Source organism: Vidua macroura, chromosome 1 (genome assembly GCF_024509145.1).
Source record: "Vidua macroura isolate BioBank_ID:100142 chromosome 1, ASM2450914v1, whole genome shotgun sequence".
Lineage (NCBI taxonomy): Eukaryota > Metazoa > Chordata > Aves > Passeriformes > Viduidae > Vidua > Vidua macroura.
The window spans coordinates 38,931,372-38,944,523 of NC_071571.1; the positions used below are offsets into that span (position 1 = coordinate 38,931,372).

A 13,152-nucleotide genomic window follows, 5' to 3' on the forward strand; every position below is an offset into this window, starting at 1 on the left:
AGTAAGCCAGGAACTGGAGTAAGAGTCAAGCATGTATGAATGCAGGTTCAAGCTTCTCCAGAAAACTGCACACCTTGCCTGTGATCAAAAGTGAATGTGCCCAAACTGGGTTTTATTATACAAAAATAAACCAACAACCTGCCCCCCCCAAAAAATACCCAAATAAAAATCCCCAAACCTACCAACCAAAAAAAAAAAAAAAAACACGAAAAAACAAACTATCTAGACAGCTGTTAAGCTAATGAAAGTATTATTTTTAGTAGATTAAGTCCTTTTAGTGGCACATGTGTATGGTGTTTTAGAGAGAGTCTTCTGATTTTCATTGGCTCCTTCCTTATCGTATACCTTTTCAAATTGTCCTGAAAAGTATTCTTTAGCAGTACCTTCAACACTTCACTTGCTGACTCTGTTGTGTATTTATGAACTGAGTTGGTTGCATAATCTCTTCTGGATATCACAAGCTCCTGTTGTTTCTATAATGCTTGAGAGACCGGTCTGGTGTACAATACTGGTTGGAGTTGGAACACTCTATTGGATGCTGATGCTTGTTTAGGATGAATTGATGAATAAACAGAAGTGTATCAGTATTATTCCTGAAAGGCTGCTTTCCCCAGACTGAAATCGCAGAAGGATTGCAGGAGAGCAGTTGTTTTATTGAATGACACAACCTTGTTTTCCCATGGGGAGCTTAAAATCTGCCTTTTAGGTGGACCGGGAGAGTAGAATGAGCTAATACAAAACACATTATCTGCTGGTATTGCAGTTTTAAAGCTAAAATTTTATCATTCCATAGACTCATTGGAAGCCACCGTAATTCATGTACGAGCATGAAATAAGGCAAGGAATGTTTGGGGCTTCTCAAGGGCATTTGATGAATCTAACTTTAATTTAGAAGTACTAATAGACTAGTGATTCAAGAGGGTGGCTTTGCAGAGATCAATAACAGAGCACTCTCTGTCTCTCTTAAATACCAAAAATTACTGTTGAAAAGAAATTATTATTCTCATATAAGTTTTCATTAATAAAAAGCTTAATTAAAGTTTTCTTGGTGCAGTAGGAGCACATAGATGCTTGCCAAGTTCAGTTTATTTAATATTGAAAAAGATGACTATAGTTCTGGACATTGTCTTAATGTCACAATTTATGGAGCCATGTTATTTTACTTATTTTAGTTTTCTGTTTTTTCACAGCCTCCTTATCGTTAGATATATAAATAAATTGCAAAGGTATTTCCTCGCTTAGATCAGAGCCTTTAATACTTTACTCTAGCATTTATTTTCTTCTCAAGAAGAGTCTGTCCTTGAAGTTGATACTAACTTAACCCAAGGAAAAAAGGCAGAAAGGGACCCGTCTCTCACGAGTAATCAGAGGTTGCCTTATGTGTTGTGATGCCCTCTGTGAATTCAGGAACACATGAGTTGACAATGAATCATGAGTTTAATACAAACGTATCATCGTCGTAATCTGAAAAATATCCTGTACAGTAAATCTTGTCTAAGATTTTTCCATTGAGTAATATTCTTTAGGGCCTGCTGTTAGTACTCTGGAGATTTAGCTCTGCTGATAGTGCCTAATACTTCTGGCTAGATCTGAGTTCACAGATCCTGTCATTCCTGTATATCTGTTGAAAAGTTAGAGGGATTTATCTGAGAAGCAGCAGACAACTAGGTGAAACATGAAAATGTATTGCACATCCACAATAAATGTGAGGAATGATGACAGCATATCACAGAAAACGAATGCAGATGTTTTGGAAAGATGTAGTTCACATGTCTTAGCTTGCATCGTAGAGCTTTCACGTCCTTTCCCTGAAAGGGGTTACTGGCTTTTCAACAGGTTCAAAACAAATGGCCATCTAGAAATATTAAGGCAATAAAGAGATGTGGGGGTCATAATATATAAGTAGCTTTTTCTCAGCAAGGTTTCCTGATATACAGGTCCTAAGGTAGGTAAGGAAGTGTTGCTGGGTTGTGCTAGTTTTACAGATTTAAAAAAAAAGGACAACTTGTTTAGGTAATTTTCACTTCAGGTCTCACACTTTTTACATATATCCTGATATGTGCTGCTATCCTATTAGATCAGAATTGCATACTGACCTAGAAAATGGCAAGATATTAAAAAACTCTTCCAAGATTAGGTACCAATCACAGTTTCCCTTTAAAGGCTGATATCCAACCTGTACACATGGATGCTATACAATTCAATAGGCTAAAATCAGAACATGAGCTCAAAGTTGTCCTTTTTGGGAGCCAGGTACGATTCATGCCCTACATCTAAATTATTGGGTACTTTAAAATACAGTTTTGAGGCTGTAGGATGTAGTGCTGCCATTGTTTGCCTTGCTTAGCTCCCTTTAAATTTTCTAGGAAAGACAAATTAATATTTATTATGGAAAGAAAGGTATGGGCCACTTTGATACTTACAATATGGCTATATTTATTCAAAATTATTATGAATCATTCAATTTTTTTTTTTCTTTTGTAGCAGTTGAAACTCAGAGCACCAGTTCTGAGGAACTTGTTCCGAGCCCTCCTTCACCACTTCCACCCCCTCGTGTTTACAAGCCCTGTTTTGTTTGTCAAGACAAGTCATCTGGATATCACTATGGTGTCAGTGCTTGTGAGGGATGTAAGGTGAGTGCCATCATCTCCCTTTCCTTTTATAGGGCTGCATTTCATCTTAGGAGAGGGATAAATCAATGCAGTTTGGTGTGACTTGATTTTCTTCAAAGACAGCTGTAATTTCTTGCGTGAATTAATTCTGATTCATGACTAAAAACAAATATATTACCCTCATTCTTGGAATTAATTCCCTTCGTAACTTCTGCCAAATACACATTTCAGGGACTTCCTTAACTATTGACTTGTATGAGAATGTGGTCATGGATGTAGACATAATCAAAGAATAAATGGAAAACATTTTGAGAGTCTTCATTGTACATTTGTAGGTCAGATATTCCCTGAGATCTACCATGGCCCTTGGCTGCTCTTGGCCTTTTTCTGTGTACTTCTACCTCTCTGTACTCAGGGGGTGGAATTTGGGAACAGGATCTAATCATCTGGATATTTTTGGTGTAGTCTCTAGCTATGTAACTAATCTCAAATCAATTTGGGAATTTGAGGATTAGCAGGTTTGTATTTGCAAAATTTAATCTGTCAGACTTCACTGCTGGTACATCTGCCACCTGCCTTCTGCTGCTGTGATTGTCAGAGCATGAATTGATGGCTGTCCATAGGATGCAGTAATAAAGCACACCACTCAAAAGTAGAGAATACCTGAAGAGAAGACACCCAGCAGAGAAGAAATGTTAGCCACACCTTGTTTGTGTGGCAATTATTGGAGGTGTGCACACAGTGTGCACTTCCATGCATGCAAGGAAGAAGGTAGAGTGAAAAATGGGAAAGAATGATATCATAGGGCAGATGGTTCCACAGATAAATTTGTTAGCATATCCTAGTGCAATGATCTTTCTTAACAGTTAAAGAAAAGACCTATGATTTTCATCCTTTAGCTTAAAATAGATGTGTAGTGTTTAGTACAGTACTAATGCATGCTGAAAATGTGACAGGCGCTATAGCCATATAAATAAAGTTCTTAGAATAAATTAACAAAAAGCATTTTGCTGGTTTATTTTTGTGAAATGATATATTTTTCAGATAGTGTGCAGTTAGCCATTTTTACTTTATCCTTTGAACCTTCAACTTCTTCCATTCTAGCGGCCTTTTTTACTTGCATAAAATATCATAGTCCTGTGTTTGTCATTAGACAAAATACTGAAGGATTGAAATCTGGTTTCCCCCCTATTTTATATTTGTAGAGACTGAATTAGTGAAAGTAACTTCTTAATCTCACCTCAGATTTAGAACCTCTTTCTGGTAGTGAGGTTTTTCTTGGATGTCTTGTCTGTATTTTTTCCTTTTAGATACCACAAAATTATCAAAATTTAACTGTTTGTCAAGATGAACTATGGAAAGAATATGCTGAAGCTGATTTCCTTAAATAGGAAATCTTGTCATACTCAGATGCTAACATGCAAATGCTGGTAGTGCTCATCCACGTTACCTCTAAGCACAGACATAATTGCAGACCATGGCAGAAAGATCACATGTCCCTAAGAGCTCATTCTTTTTGAAAAATATGCAAAAACACACTGTAGGACTTTCACTGGCCTACTGCAAACCATTTTCATAAATAATTAAAGCAAGATCTCACTTGTCAAAATACATGAGGAAATCCATCTTGTAATGTGTTAGCCATTACTCAACAAGAACAGAAATATTATCTTCACTTACTTGCTAATTTGCAAGATGGGGTAATTCAGCACTTAACGATAGCTAATGTTAAAAGAAGAAGAAAAAAAGATTGGTTGCACACAAAGCCTGTCAGTCTATGAGAAATAACAAGATTCCAAAGTAGTAACTTGGCTGCTTGAAACTGGTAATATTTGGGTTTGTTGATGCTAGCTCTGCAAAAGTTGGACTACGGTTTTACGGAATCTCTTCCATGGATTGAATCAAATTCCTTAGCGAATGATAGAAAATGGCAAGAACATGATGTGGCTGCTGAATCAACCGCAGGTCCCTTTGGTGGACAGTCAGGTGCTACATTTGCTGTTGAAAGCTGTCTGAGCTTTTAGGTCAACAGAAGAGGTGAGCTGACTGTCAGCAGAGGGCAGATAGCAGACTGCAACACCAGAGGCCACCTCAGAAACATGTGCTGCCATTTTCTACTCTTTCTCTGAAGAATGTTACCCTTTCCTCTTGAGCTCTTTTTGACTGATTGGTTTATTTTTCTTTTCCTTCATCTTTACATTAATTGCTTTCATACGCTCATCAGCTGTTGGTCCTGTACCTCAAGTAAACTACCACCTTGAACTTCTGATTTGTATCCACACAGGCTTCTGCCTGTTCTCAAGTCTACTTTCCCCCTCTGTTCTCAATATCACTTCTTCATGCACCTCTTTTCTTTATAGCCTCCTTCACACAAAAATTAGCCAGTTGCTTTGCAAGTTTCAATAAGCACTGAGAGCTGAGCACTGCTGCTTGAGGAAGCCTTCTCTCCTGTGCATCTGTGCCTTTCAGTTGATTAACCTAAGTTTATTACAGAGCTGTGTTTCACTGAAGGCTTCTTCTTGGTATGGGGTTGCAGCTTCATGCTGATTCTCTAGTAAATCAAGGGAGCAATAATAATAATGAAGAATTCGTGTTACAGCCTTTTGTGTAGTTAGGAAACTCAAATTCATTACCCCTTTACCTTGAAGACACATTTACACGCAATTTCAAAGAGCTGGTTTTCTTCAAGATTTGTCACTGAAGCTGACCAGCATATTCAGAAGCTGTTGGGATGGGGAGAGGCAATCTCATTCCATAAGAAGCTAGACTAAAATATCAGCCAATCCCTTTCTTTCTCTTTTCATCTGATTGTGTTGCAACTTTCTCCTTTTTCACTTCTATTTTCCCTTCTTCTTTCTTCATCGAATTTGCAATCTCCATTCTGTGATGTTAAGTCTTAATTTAACTCATTTTTTCTCCTGCATTTGCACCTTCCTCTGTTCTGAGGTCCTTTTCCCAGAGCTTTTCCTTTTTTCCTTTCTGACTCATTTACCTTTCACTTTGAACTCCTGGCAGTCCTGTTTCCCAAGGGAAACACAAATGGAAAACTCTGTTCACATCATATTTATCTAATTAGGACCCTGATCTTTTGTTTCTCTCTGCTGGCTTTCCATTGGTTTTCTTCTAGTTTTCTCTCTGTTTCCTTCTCTTTTACCTTTCTCCTTTGAGCTCTAGTGAAGCTGCTGCCACAGTGATCATTATAAGTCATCATTTAATGCATGGAACAGTTTTTTATCCTCCAGGTTTTGGGTTGATGGCTGCCTTTGATTCATCAGGCTTTCTTTTTCCTGGCTTTCAGGACTCGTTCCTTGCTGATTTTTCAATATCTCCTGGAATGGCTCTTTATCCACTTCCTGATGCCATTCCCCAAGGTTCAGTTCTTTGTTTTTCTATTTAAAAATCATTGTTTACTGACCTCTTTTTATGGTAGAGCAATGGGGGATGTCATGGCAATATTCTGCTTATGACAGGTGTATGTTTAATTGAGACTCTTCCAGCCAGGAGCCCTTGGAGAGCTGCGGATGGGGACTGTGACCTTGTGATATTCAATTTGGGAAACACTGTGCTGTAAATTTTATCTTCCCTCAGCTGCCACCAACCCATGGATGATTTCCAAAGTACCCCTCCCATCTCTGACTTCTCCCCTCCCATCTTTCCCTGGTATGTTGTCTTGCTCACCTCTCTGCTACCTTGGACACAGAGTTCATGAAGCCAGAACTTTCCACCCTCTCTTTGTGTCATCACCAACTATAATGTCAGTTCTTTCAGATATTCTGTCATGATGACATCATTTCTGACCTGCAGTATTCTATTTTACTCTATCTGTTGTCATTTTTCCTCCAGAATCTGAGAATCTGGCTTCAGCTGCCTTAATTCTCAAACCATTGCTGTGGTCTTCTCACATGGGATTGGTGTCTTCTCCTGTCCTTCCTTCCTCTTTTCCCACTCACTGTCATCCTTGGTTCTTATTTTTCCAGGTATCTCGGAACAACCTCCTAACCTCCTTTGCCAAATACTTTAGTGACTTTGCTGTCTTATTCATTACTGGAGTTTTCAGTACTGTGCTGTAGTAGGAAGACTGTTCTGTGGCTTGTGTTGATATACTAATCATTTAAGGTTTTTAGAGGATGGAGTATTTCATAATAGGTACTTGTGAACAGTCAAAGTGGTTGAAAAATTCCCCAAAAAGCGTGCTTCTGTGTTTATTTCTGGATGTTACGCAAAACACAAAAGTGTATGTGCCTCATACCTGGTGATTGGCTTTCTGTATGTATTAGAGTTTCAAAATCAAACTGATCTTCACAGTGTATTTTGTAAGAAAATTTCCATAGACATTCCATCTTTTTATGTGTAAAACAGTACATTGACAAGATTCAGCTTATTTACAACTTTTCCAATTTGTAAACTGCATGGCATCTCAGAGGTGGGTTTTGGAATCTACTTGTGTTGTTTCATGACCTCAGTTACAGACTTCTGAGATCTTTTTTTCCCCCCAGTCTCTGGGTGTTGCTAGATAGCACGCAAACAAATTCCATTGAAAATGAGCAATTTGGATTTATCCAGCTGGTGCAAGTGGTTATAGGGCTGACTGTCACCCAATGCTCAGCTCTTTGGTCCTGACTTCAGTCGTTGTTGTAGCCGGGTTTGCAGAAAGGGGGACTGAGAGTAGTGGGCTGGATTCCCCACACAATGCCAGCATTGTGTGGGTGAGGAGGAGAAGCTGGTGTTCTGGCAGCTTCAGCTGTCTCTGAAAGCCTTGTCTCTTGTTCTGGGCATTTAAAAGACGGCATTCCTCTGCTGACAGTCCTGCCTGGATTACTGGCTTGAATTCGGTGGGCAGCAAAGATGCCTAGAGCAGTTTCATGGGAGAAGACAGCGCAGCATATAAGAGGATAGGTTTACGGTCCAGCAGTTTTGTCTGAATGATGAAGATGCCTCCCTGCCTGTTATTGATGCTAACAGACAAAAATGTAGATAAATCGGCTTCAATACTGAGTGATCCCAAGTTGGCTTTTATCATAAAATAAAGATAGGTTTCCTTCCATCAGAGTTTTCATATAGAATCACATCTAATGTGGGATCATTAAATTAAAAGGGTAGCCACATTTAATACATTTTCAAGGGTATTCAGCTCTGAAAATATGTCTGTTTGTTTGACATATTCCTGGCTCAAATATATATTTTTATTATGGGAAAGATTTGATGCAGTATGAAAAAATAGGCTTTGATATAAACCTTGACATTTAGGTCTGTAATTTTGTAGGTCTGACTCCCCAGAAATGACAAAATACACACAGGGAGTTTGTCAGAGAAAATAGAGAAAATGAAACAGTTTTTGCTTTATTCAAATTTGTTGCTAAGCTTAAGATGTTAAGGTTAGGAGAAAAGCTGTTGTTTTGTTACAGTTTTAACTTAATCACTTACAGATGCACTGTGAGGCAGTCCCGCCACTCAACTAGAGGCCCAAAACTACTTGCCTAACTTTGAAGGCTGGGCTTTCTGCAGTCTATTAAGAGAGAGAGAAGCTCCTCTGATTGCCGATTCAAAGCATCTGAACCAGATCTGCTCTGGGTCATCCTCTAGAACAGCCTGTCCCCATGAGCCTTTGGGTTAGGTGCCCAAACACAATTGTGTTAATGTTCTCTGATATGATGTTCCCAATGATTATCTCCCTCTGGACGCTGAGGGGCTTGGTGTTTCCCTGTTGCAGGCCATGAATCCCTGATCAGCACTGGTACAACAACTGGTTTACAAAATGCTACAGAGAGAGAGAGGGAGGAACTGGCTTTCATTGGAGTGTGTTCTTTGCACACTCCACAAATTGTTTATTTGAAATTTAATGGCAAGAATATTATTTCCACCCTAAATGATATCATGATTCTATGATATTATGCTTTGGTCTGTGAGAAATGTTGCTGAAAGAACCTAAAATATTTTATGGATTGTTATAAAAAAGTTCCCTTTATGGAACAGTGTCCTTTGGGACAGATGCCTTTTCCTTTTAATAATGTCTCTTACATCATGTGAGAACAGATTTGCATTTTCTTAGGCAGTTCTGGGATTGTGGAGGGATCTTAAGCAGCAGTGCTTTTTGATAGCATCACTCTTGCACATGTTAGCTTCTAGCTATAATATAATTATGTTTAAGCCTATATTTATGCCTCTTTACAGGGAATTAAGGATCCAGACATAGATTTTCTCAGCTATTCAGCAGTAAAAAATAAAAGCACACTTCATAAAACTAGCTAACTAACATTCCATGTATTTGTTTGGTTTCGTTTTCTCAGCGTGTTTTAATCACCTACAACTGAAACAGAAAGTAAGAAATGTAAACTTGAAAATATGTGCATGGTATGATTTGTATCAGGGAAAGAAGTAACATTGTTTGCAGCAATGCAGTGGGAAAAGCTTCTGTTGGTTCAGAGAAAAATACAGATCAGCTTGAATGATCAAGCTGTATTCATCTCCATTTAGGCTGTATTAGCGACAGTGCCAGCAGTAGAGATGTGTGCTGTCATCCATGCACGGCTATGAAAGATCCCTCAAATCACAGAAAATTGCTCCTAGTTTCAGTTAAATCAACAATACTTTTTAGAAGGTGAAAAATGTATTTCAAAATACATTTCTGCATACTTTTAATATAATCTGATCTTAAACTGTAAGCACTTTGTAGCATAGCAACATTCCAAGCCATTCATTTGCAGAAAGCAGTGCCATATGCAGAAAGACACTAAATGAGTTGCAACTGCTTTAAATGTAGTACTGAAAACCTGGAAATTTTATTCATTTTGTGCTGTCAGAGGAGACCTGATTGTTTTAATGCCATCCTTGAAATTTTAGCTTTTCAAATAACAAACCCAGGAAGGTCAGGTGCCCCGTGAAAAAGGTGGTATCTATTTCAGTAAGTTCTCAATTATTTTTTTGTTTTGGTTTGTTTTGGTTTGCTTGTTTGCTTGTTTTGTTGGTAAAACTTTTGACAGATCCTGAATTTGTTTTAAAAATTTTAAGATGGGAAGCATGTATTAGTTGGAAGCACTCTGAGAGCAAGCAAACATGATGAAATAGGTGGGATCAGGACCAAAAAAAATTTTTTTTTACCAGGTTTATTAAAATCTCTGGGTTGTATGAATGCCATAAATGAAGAAATAAAATTACTTGCTCACCACGGCAGGTAGCAAAAGTGTAAATTGTGCTGTGTGCCAAATATGCTTTCCAGTTCTTTGGACCCAGGTTGTGAGTTATAGCTCAGCTGCTCCCCTGTGCTGGGCTTCTGGAGCAGAGATGGGCAAAGAGCAGCAGTGTCTCCATGAGGGTACAGCACCTACATCCACAGCTAATCTTCATCTTACCCTGTCCCTTGTCATAAACCAGGGGTTCATCTTAAACTGTGAGAATAGTTGGTTTTTACTAATTACTGTAATTTTTTCTGGCAACCATGTTGATGCTATAAAAGCACAGAGATTACCCCAAGTTGACTTTCTAACTGTGCTAACCCCGCTGCTCCATTTATGTGTGAGCATAAGGGCTAATGTCCTGTGGAAACAGGAACTGGAAAGTACTCTCTTATTTTCCATGAACTGTCACATAACAATGTATAATTGTTTGGCTTAAATCTTGCACTCCCTTCTCTCATAAAATTCCTGATACCATCAGTGAAGGCTTTCTTAAAAAAGAACGGCAATGTCTGACTCTTGAATTCTGGTGTGTTGGTGACCAGGCATGTTTTGGGGCACAGCTTGCTGTGCTGTGTACCTGAAAGGTTTCTGGTAGCAATTGGTGTTCCTCCTGCAGGCAGGCATCTCCTGTGGACAGTTTGGGTACAACTGTCCCATTTCAGAGGCCAGAAGGAGTTATCTGAGGTAGATGTGGACTTTCCCATTGTATGCCAGCAAGCCATAGTGCCCGTGACTGTTTGCAAAAGCATTTCCTAATATAAAAGTAGCCTTCATGCCTGCTAACCTTGCATATCTTTTCAGGGTCTTTGGCCACTAACTAGTCCATAACAATTACAATTTTTTCATTGTTGTTGTTACTAATAAATAAAATTATTGAGTCTTACTCTTTTGGCAGTGTCTATGCCTTTCCCTATCTGGAAATATACACTGTAAAAAGAAGAAACTTCAAATTTATATGTGTATGTACATGTTGTTGCTGGAGTTGAATCATGATTTCTCTCAGAACAGTGGATGGTAAAGAGTCCTTGTAGATGTAGTTGTCACATTTCCATCCAGCTTTCACCTGCCCATAACTGATATGGCTTATTAGCAAACGGCTGAGAGAGCTCGGGCTCACACTGGATCAGTAATGTGTGTGTGGTTTACACCTTCAGCAGAATTAAGTGAATTATATCCATGTGTAAAAGTGCTGTCTATGCAAATCACACCGTGAGGTGCGACCAGAGATGCCAGAAGCAGGCGGGCTGCAATTCAGCCTAGCACACTTGCCTGCTGAGAAGTCTCCTGGTTTGCAAGCAGGGAATGTGGAGTATGTTTTTATTTTCTTGTCACTAGGTTCTAATGGGTTTTACTTTTTCAATTTTCTTCACCAGAAAGAGGGAAAAACCTTTTATTTTGTTCTCATCTTGTCAATCAATTTCATACCTCTCCATTAGTTTAAGGACCACATGCGGCCTTTAATTATAGCTGTAGAGTACAGGCTGTTCTTTGTACACTCCACAGATTGTACAAGGAAAAAAATGCAGCTTTCCACCATATTTAACACAATATTTTATAATATGACCTTTAAAAGTATTGTTTGCAGATGTAATTCAGCAAATAAGGAAATAGGGATATCAGAGCAAACCTCTCATAATTTGAATACTGTGAGATTTTCTGGTAACAGTATTAGCCTATTTTTTTATACTATGCCATATTTATGCAATTACAAATGTATAAAATTACAATGAACTAGCTTTCATTTTCTAACTCTGGAACTTAAAAAAAAATCTGGTTAATGAAAGTTGGTAGAGAATGATATACAATTGATTTGTTGAATGTGGATTTAGGATAGCTTGTTGCACCCCATAAGAAAGTGCACAGTTTTTCCTGTTGGAAAAAAGAAAGCAATAGCTTGCCAAGAGTAGTTCTGGCTGAGTGTGATTTTGGTGCTGGTGAGATGGTTGAGGTCACTGCTGTTCTTGCTTTAGGCATCTTTTCAAACTGTAGTTTGATTTTTTCTTAGCAAGTACTTAAAGACTTTCTGATTGACACATCTTAGAGAAGTAAATCCAAAATTAAGGGGTTTCATAATGGTAGAAAATGGAATTAGTAATTATGTAATTCTGTTCATACTTATTTATTAAGTAGCTATTCAGATGCTCTTTGCTACAATTTCAGAATTTACTTTGAATTATACACCTATCTATATTTTCTGGTTATTGCGAACCATCTCCCAGTTGTAAATGGTCAGCTTCCCAATTTTCAGAAATTCTTTGGCCTTGGAAAGTAGCCTTCCATTGCCATCTGCACTTGCTGACTGATCTGATAATGGAAACAGAGGTTCTTTCTAATCCCGAATGAAGCGTTCCTTTGAGAAAATTTCCTCAAGGGGTATTTGCTTTAGATTCTTCTAGAAATGGAGTGTAATTGAATTTGCACCATGGATCCCAGAGCTGGTCTTCAGATTTGTGGAGCTGGTCTTTGTCTGTGCTGTAGCAGAAAAGACAACTGGATGTAATTTTCCAAGATTCAGTATTTCAAATGAAGTCAACTTCAGAGATTCTTTATCCAATTTGTTTATTATATACATTCTTCTTTTTCTTCACCCTGTAAAACAAAACAAATGCCTTACTAAAAAAATATTCTTTCACTTTTGAGTACCCATTCAGATGAGCAGAAAAAGACAAAATTGAGGTTACAGCCTATCTTTCACTCTTTGTATCTAGATTGTACTGTAGTCTTGAAATAAGGATACCTTGTCTCCTGAGAATCATGTAAATTATATATATGTTGTGTTCTTCTTCCTGTTTCTTATTATTCTTATTATTTCAGAGGAACTTCTCATATACAGGGGACACCTCTATGTGTGACACCTGTGCATCTCAGTACTCCTGTTATGAAAACTTGTAGTGTTAAAGAAGTCATGCACCCAAAATTCTGTAATTGGTACTTTTGGTATATTGGCATGGAAACTGTTAAAGTGGTGTGCTGCTGCAGCTGGTTTGCCAAATATTCAGAGTCCCTACTCATAAATTGTTCTTCCTTTTGATAATAAGCAGGAGCCCCCACAATTTCCAAAGCTCAACTCAGGAGACAGCTGAGAAGTAGAAAAACATTTTTGTATATAAAGTCCCTTATGATTTCATGTGGCCATGCTTAAAATTTCTCATTTCATATATTTCAGTGGGAAAAGTTACTATGCAATAAAAACAGGATCATAATACATAATACTGTATTTTAGAGGGGAAAAGTATATTGTTTCTGGATCCCCTGTCTAGAATAATGGGTGCATAAATTATAAGGTGAGACACAGTTACAAGTAGTGCCAAAAATGTAGATTTGGTTGGCTGTAAATGCAGTCAGTGATTTCACTCCAGCTATTC

General features: G+C 38.1%; 1 protein-coding gene across 4 annotated transcripts in view; it reads left to right on the forward strand.

Annotated features, from left to right (window-relative positions):
• RARB (retinoic acid receptor beta) overlaps positions 1 to 13,152 on the forward strand; it is a 204,448-nt gene that overhangs the window by 134,417 nt on the left and 56,879 nt on the right. For all 4 annotated transcript variants that reach the window (XM_053970722.1, XM_053970716.1, XM_053970735.1 and 1 more), the window contains one exon: positions 2,485 to 2,633. In XM_053970722.1, coding sequence (XP_053826697.1) covers positions 2,485 to 2,633 — 149 coding nt within the window. The remainder of the gene's footprint in view (positions 1 to 2,484; positions 2,634 to 13,152) is intronic.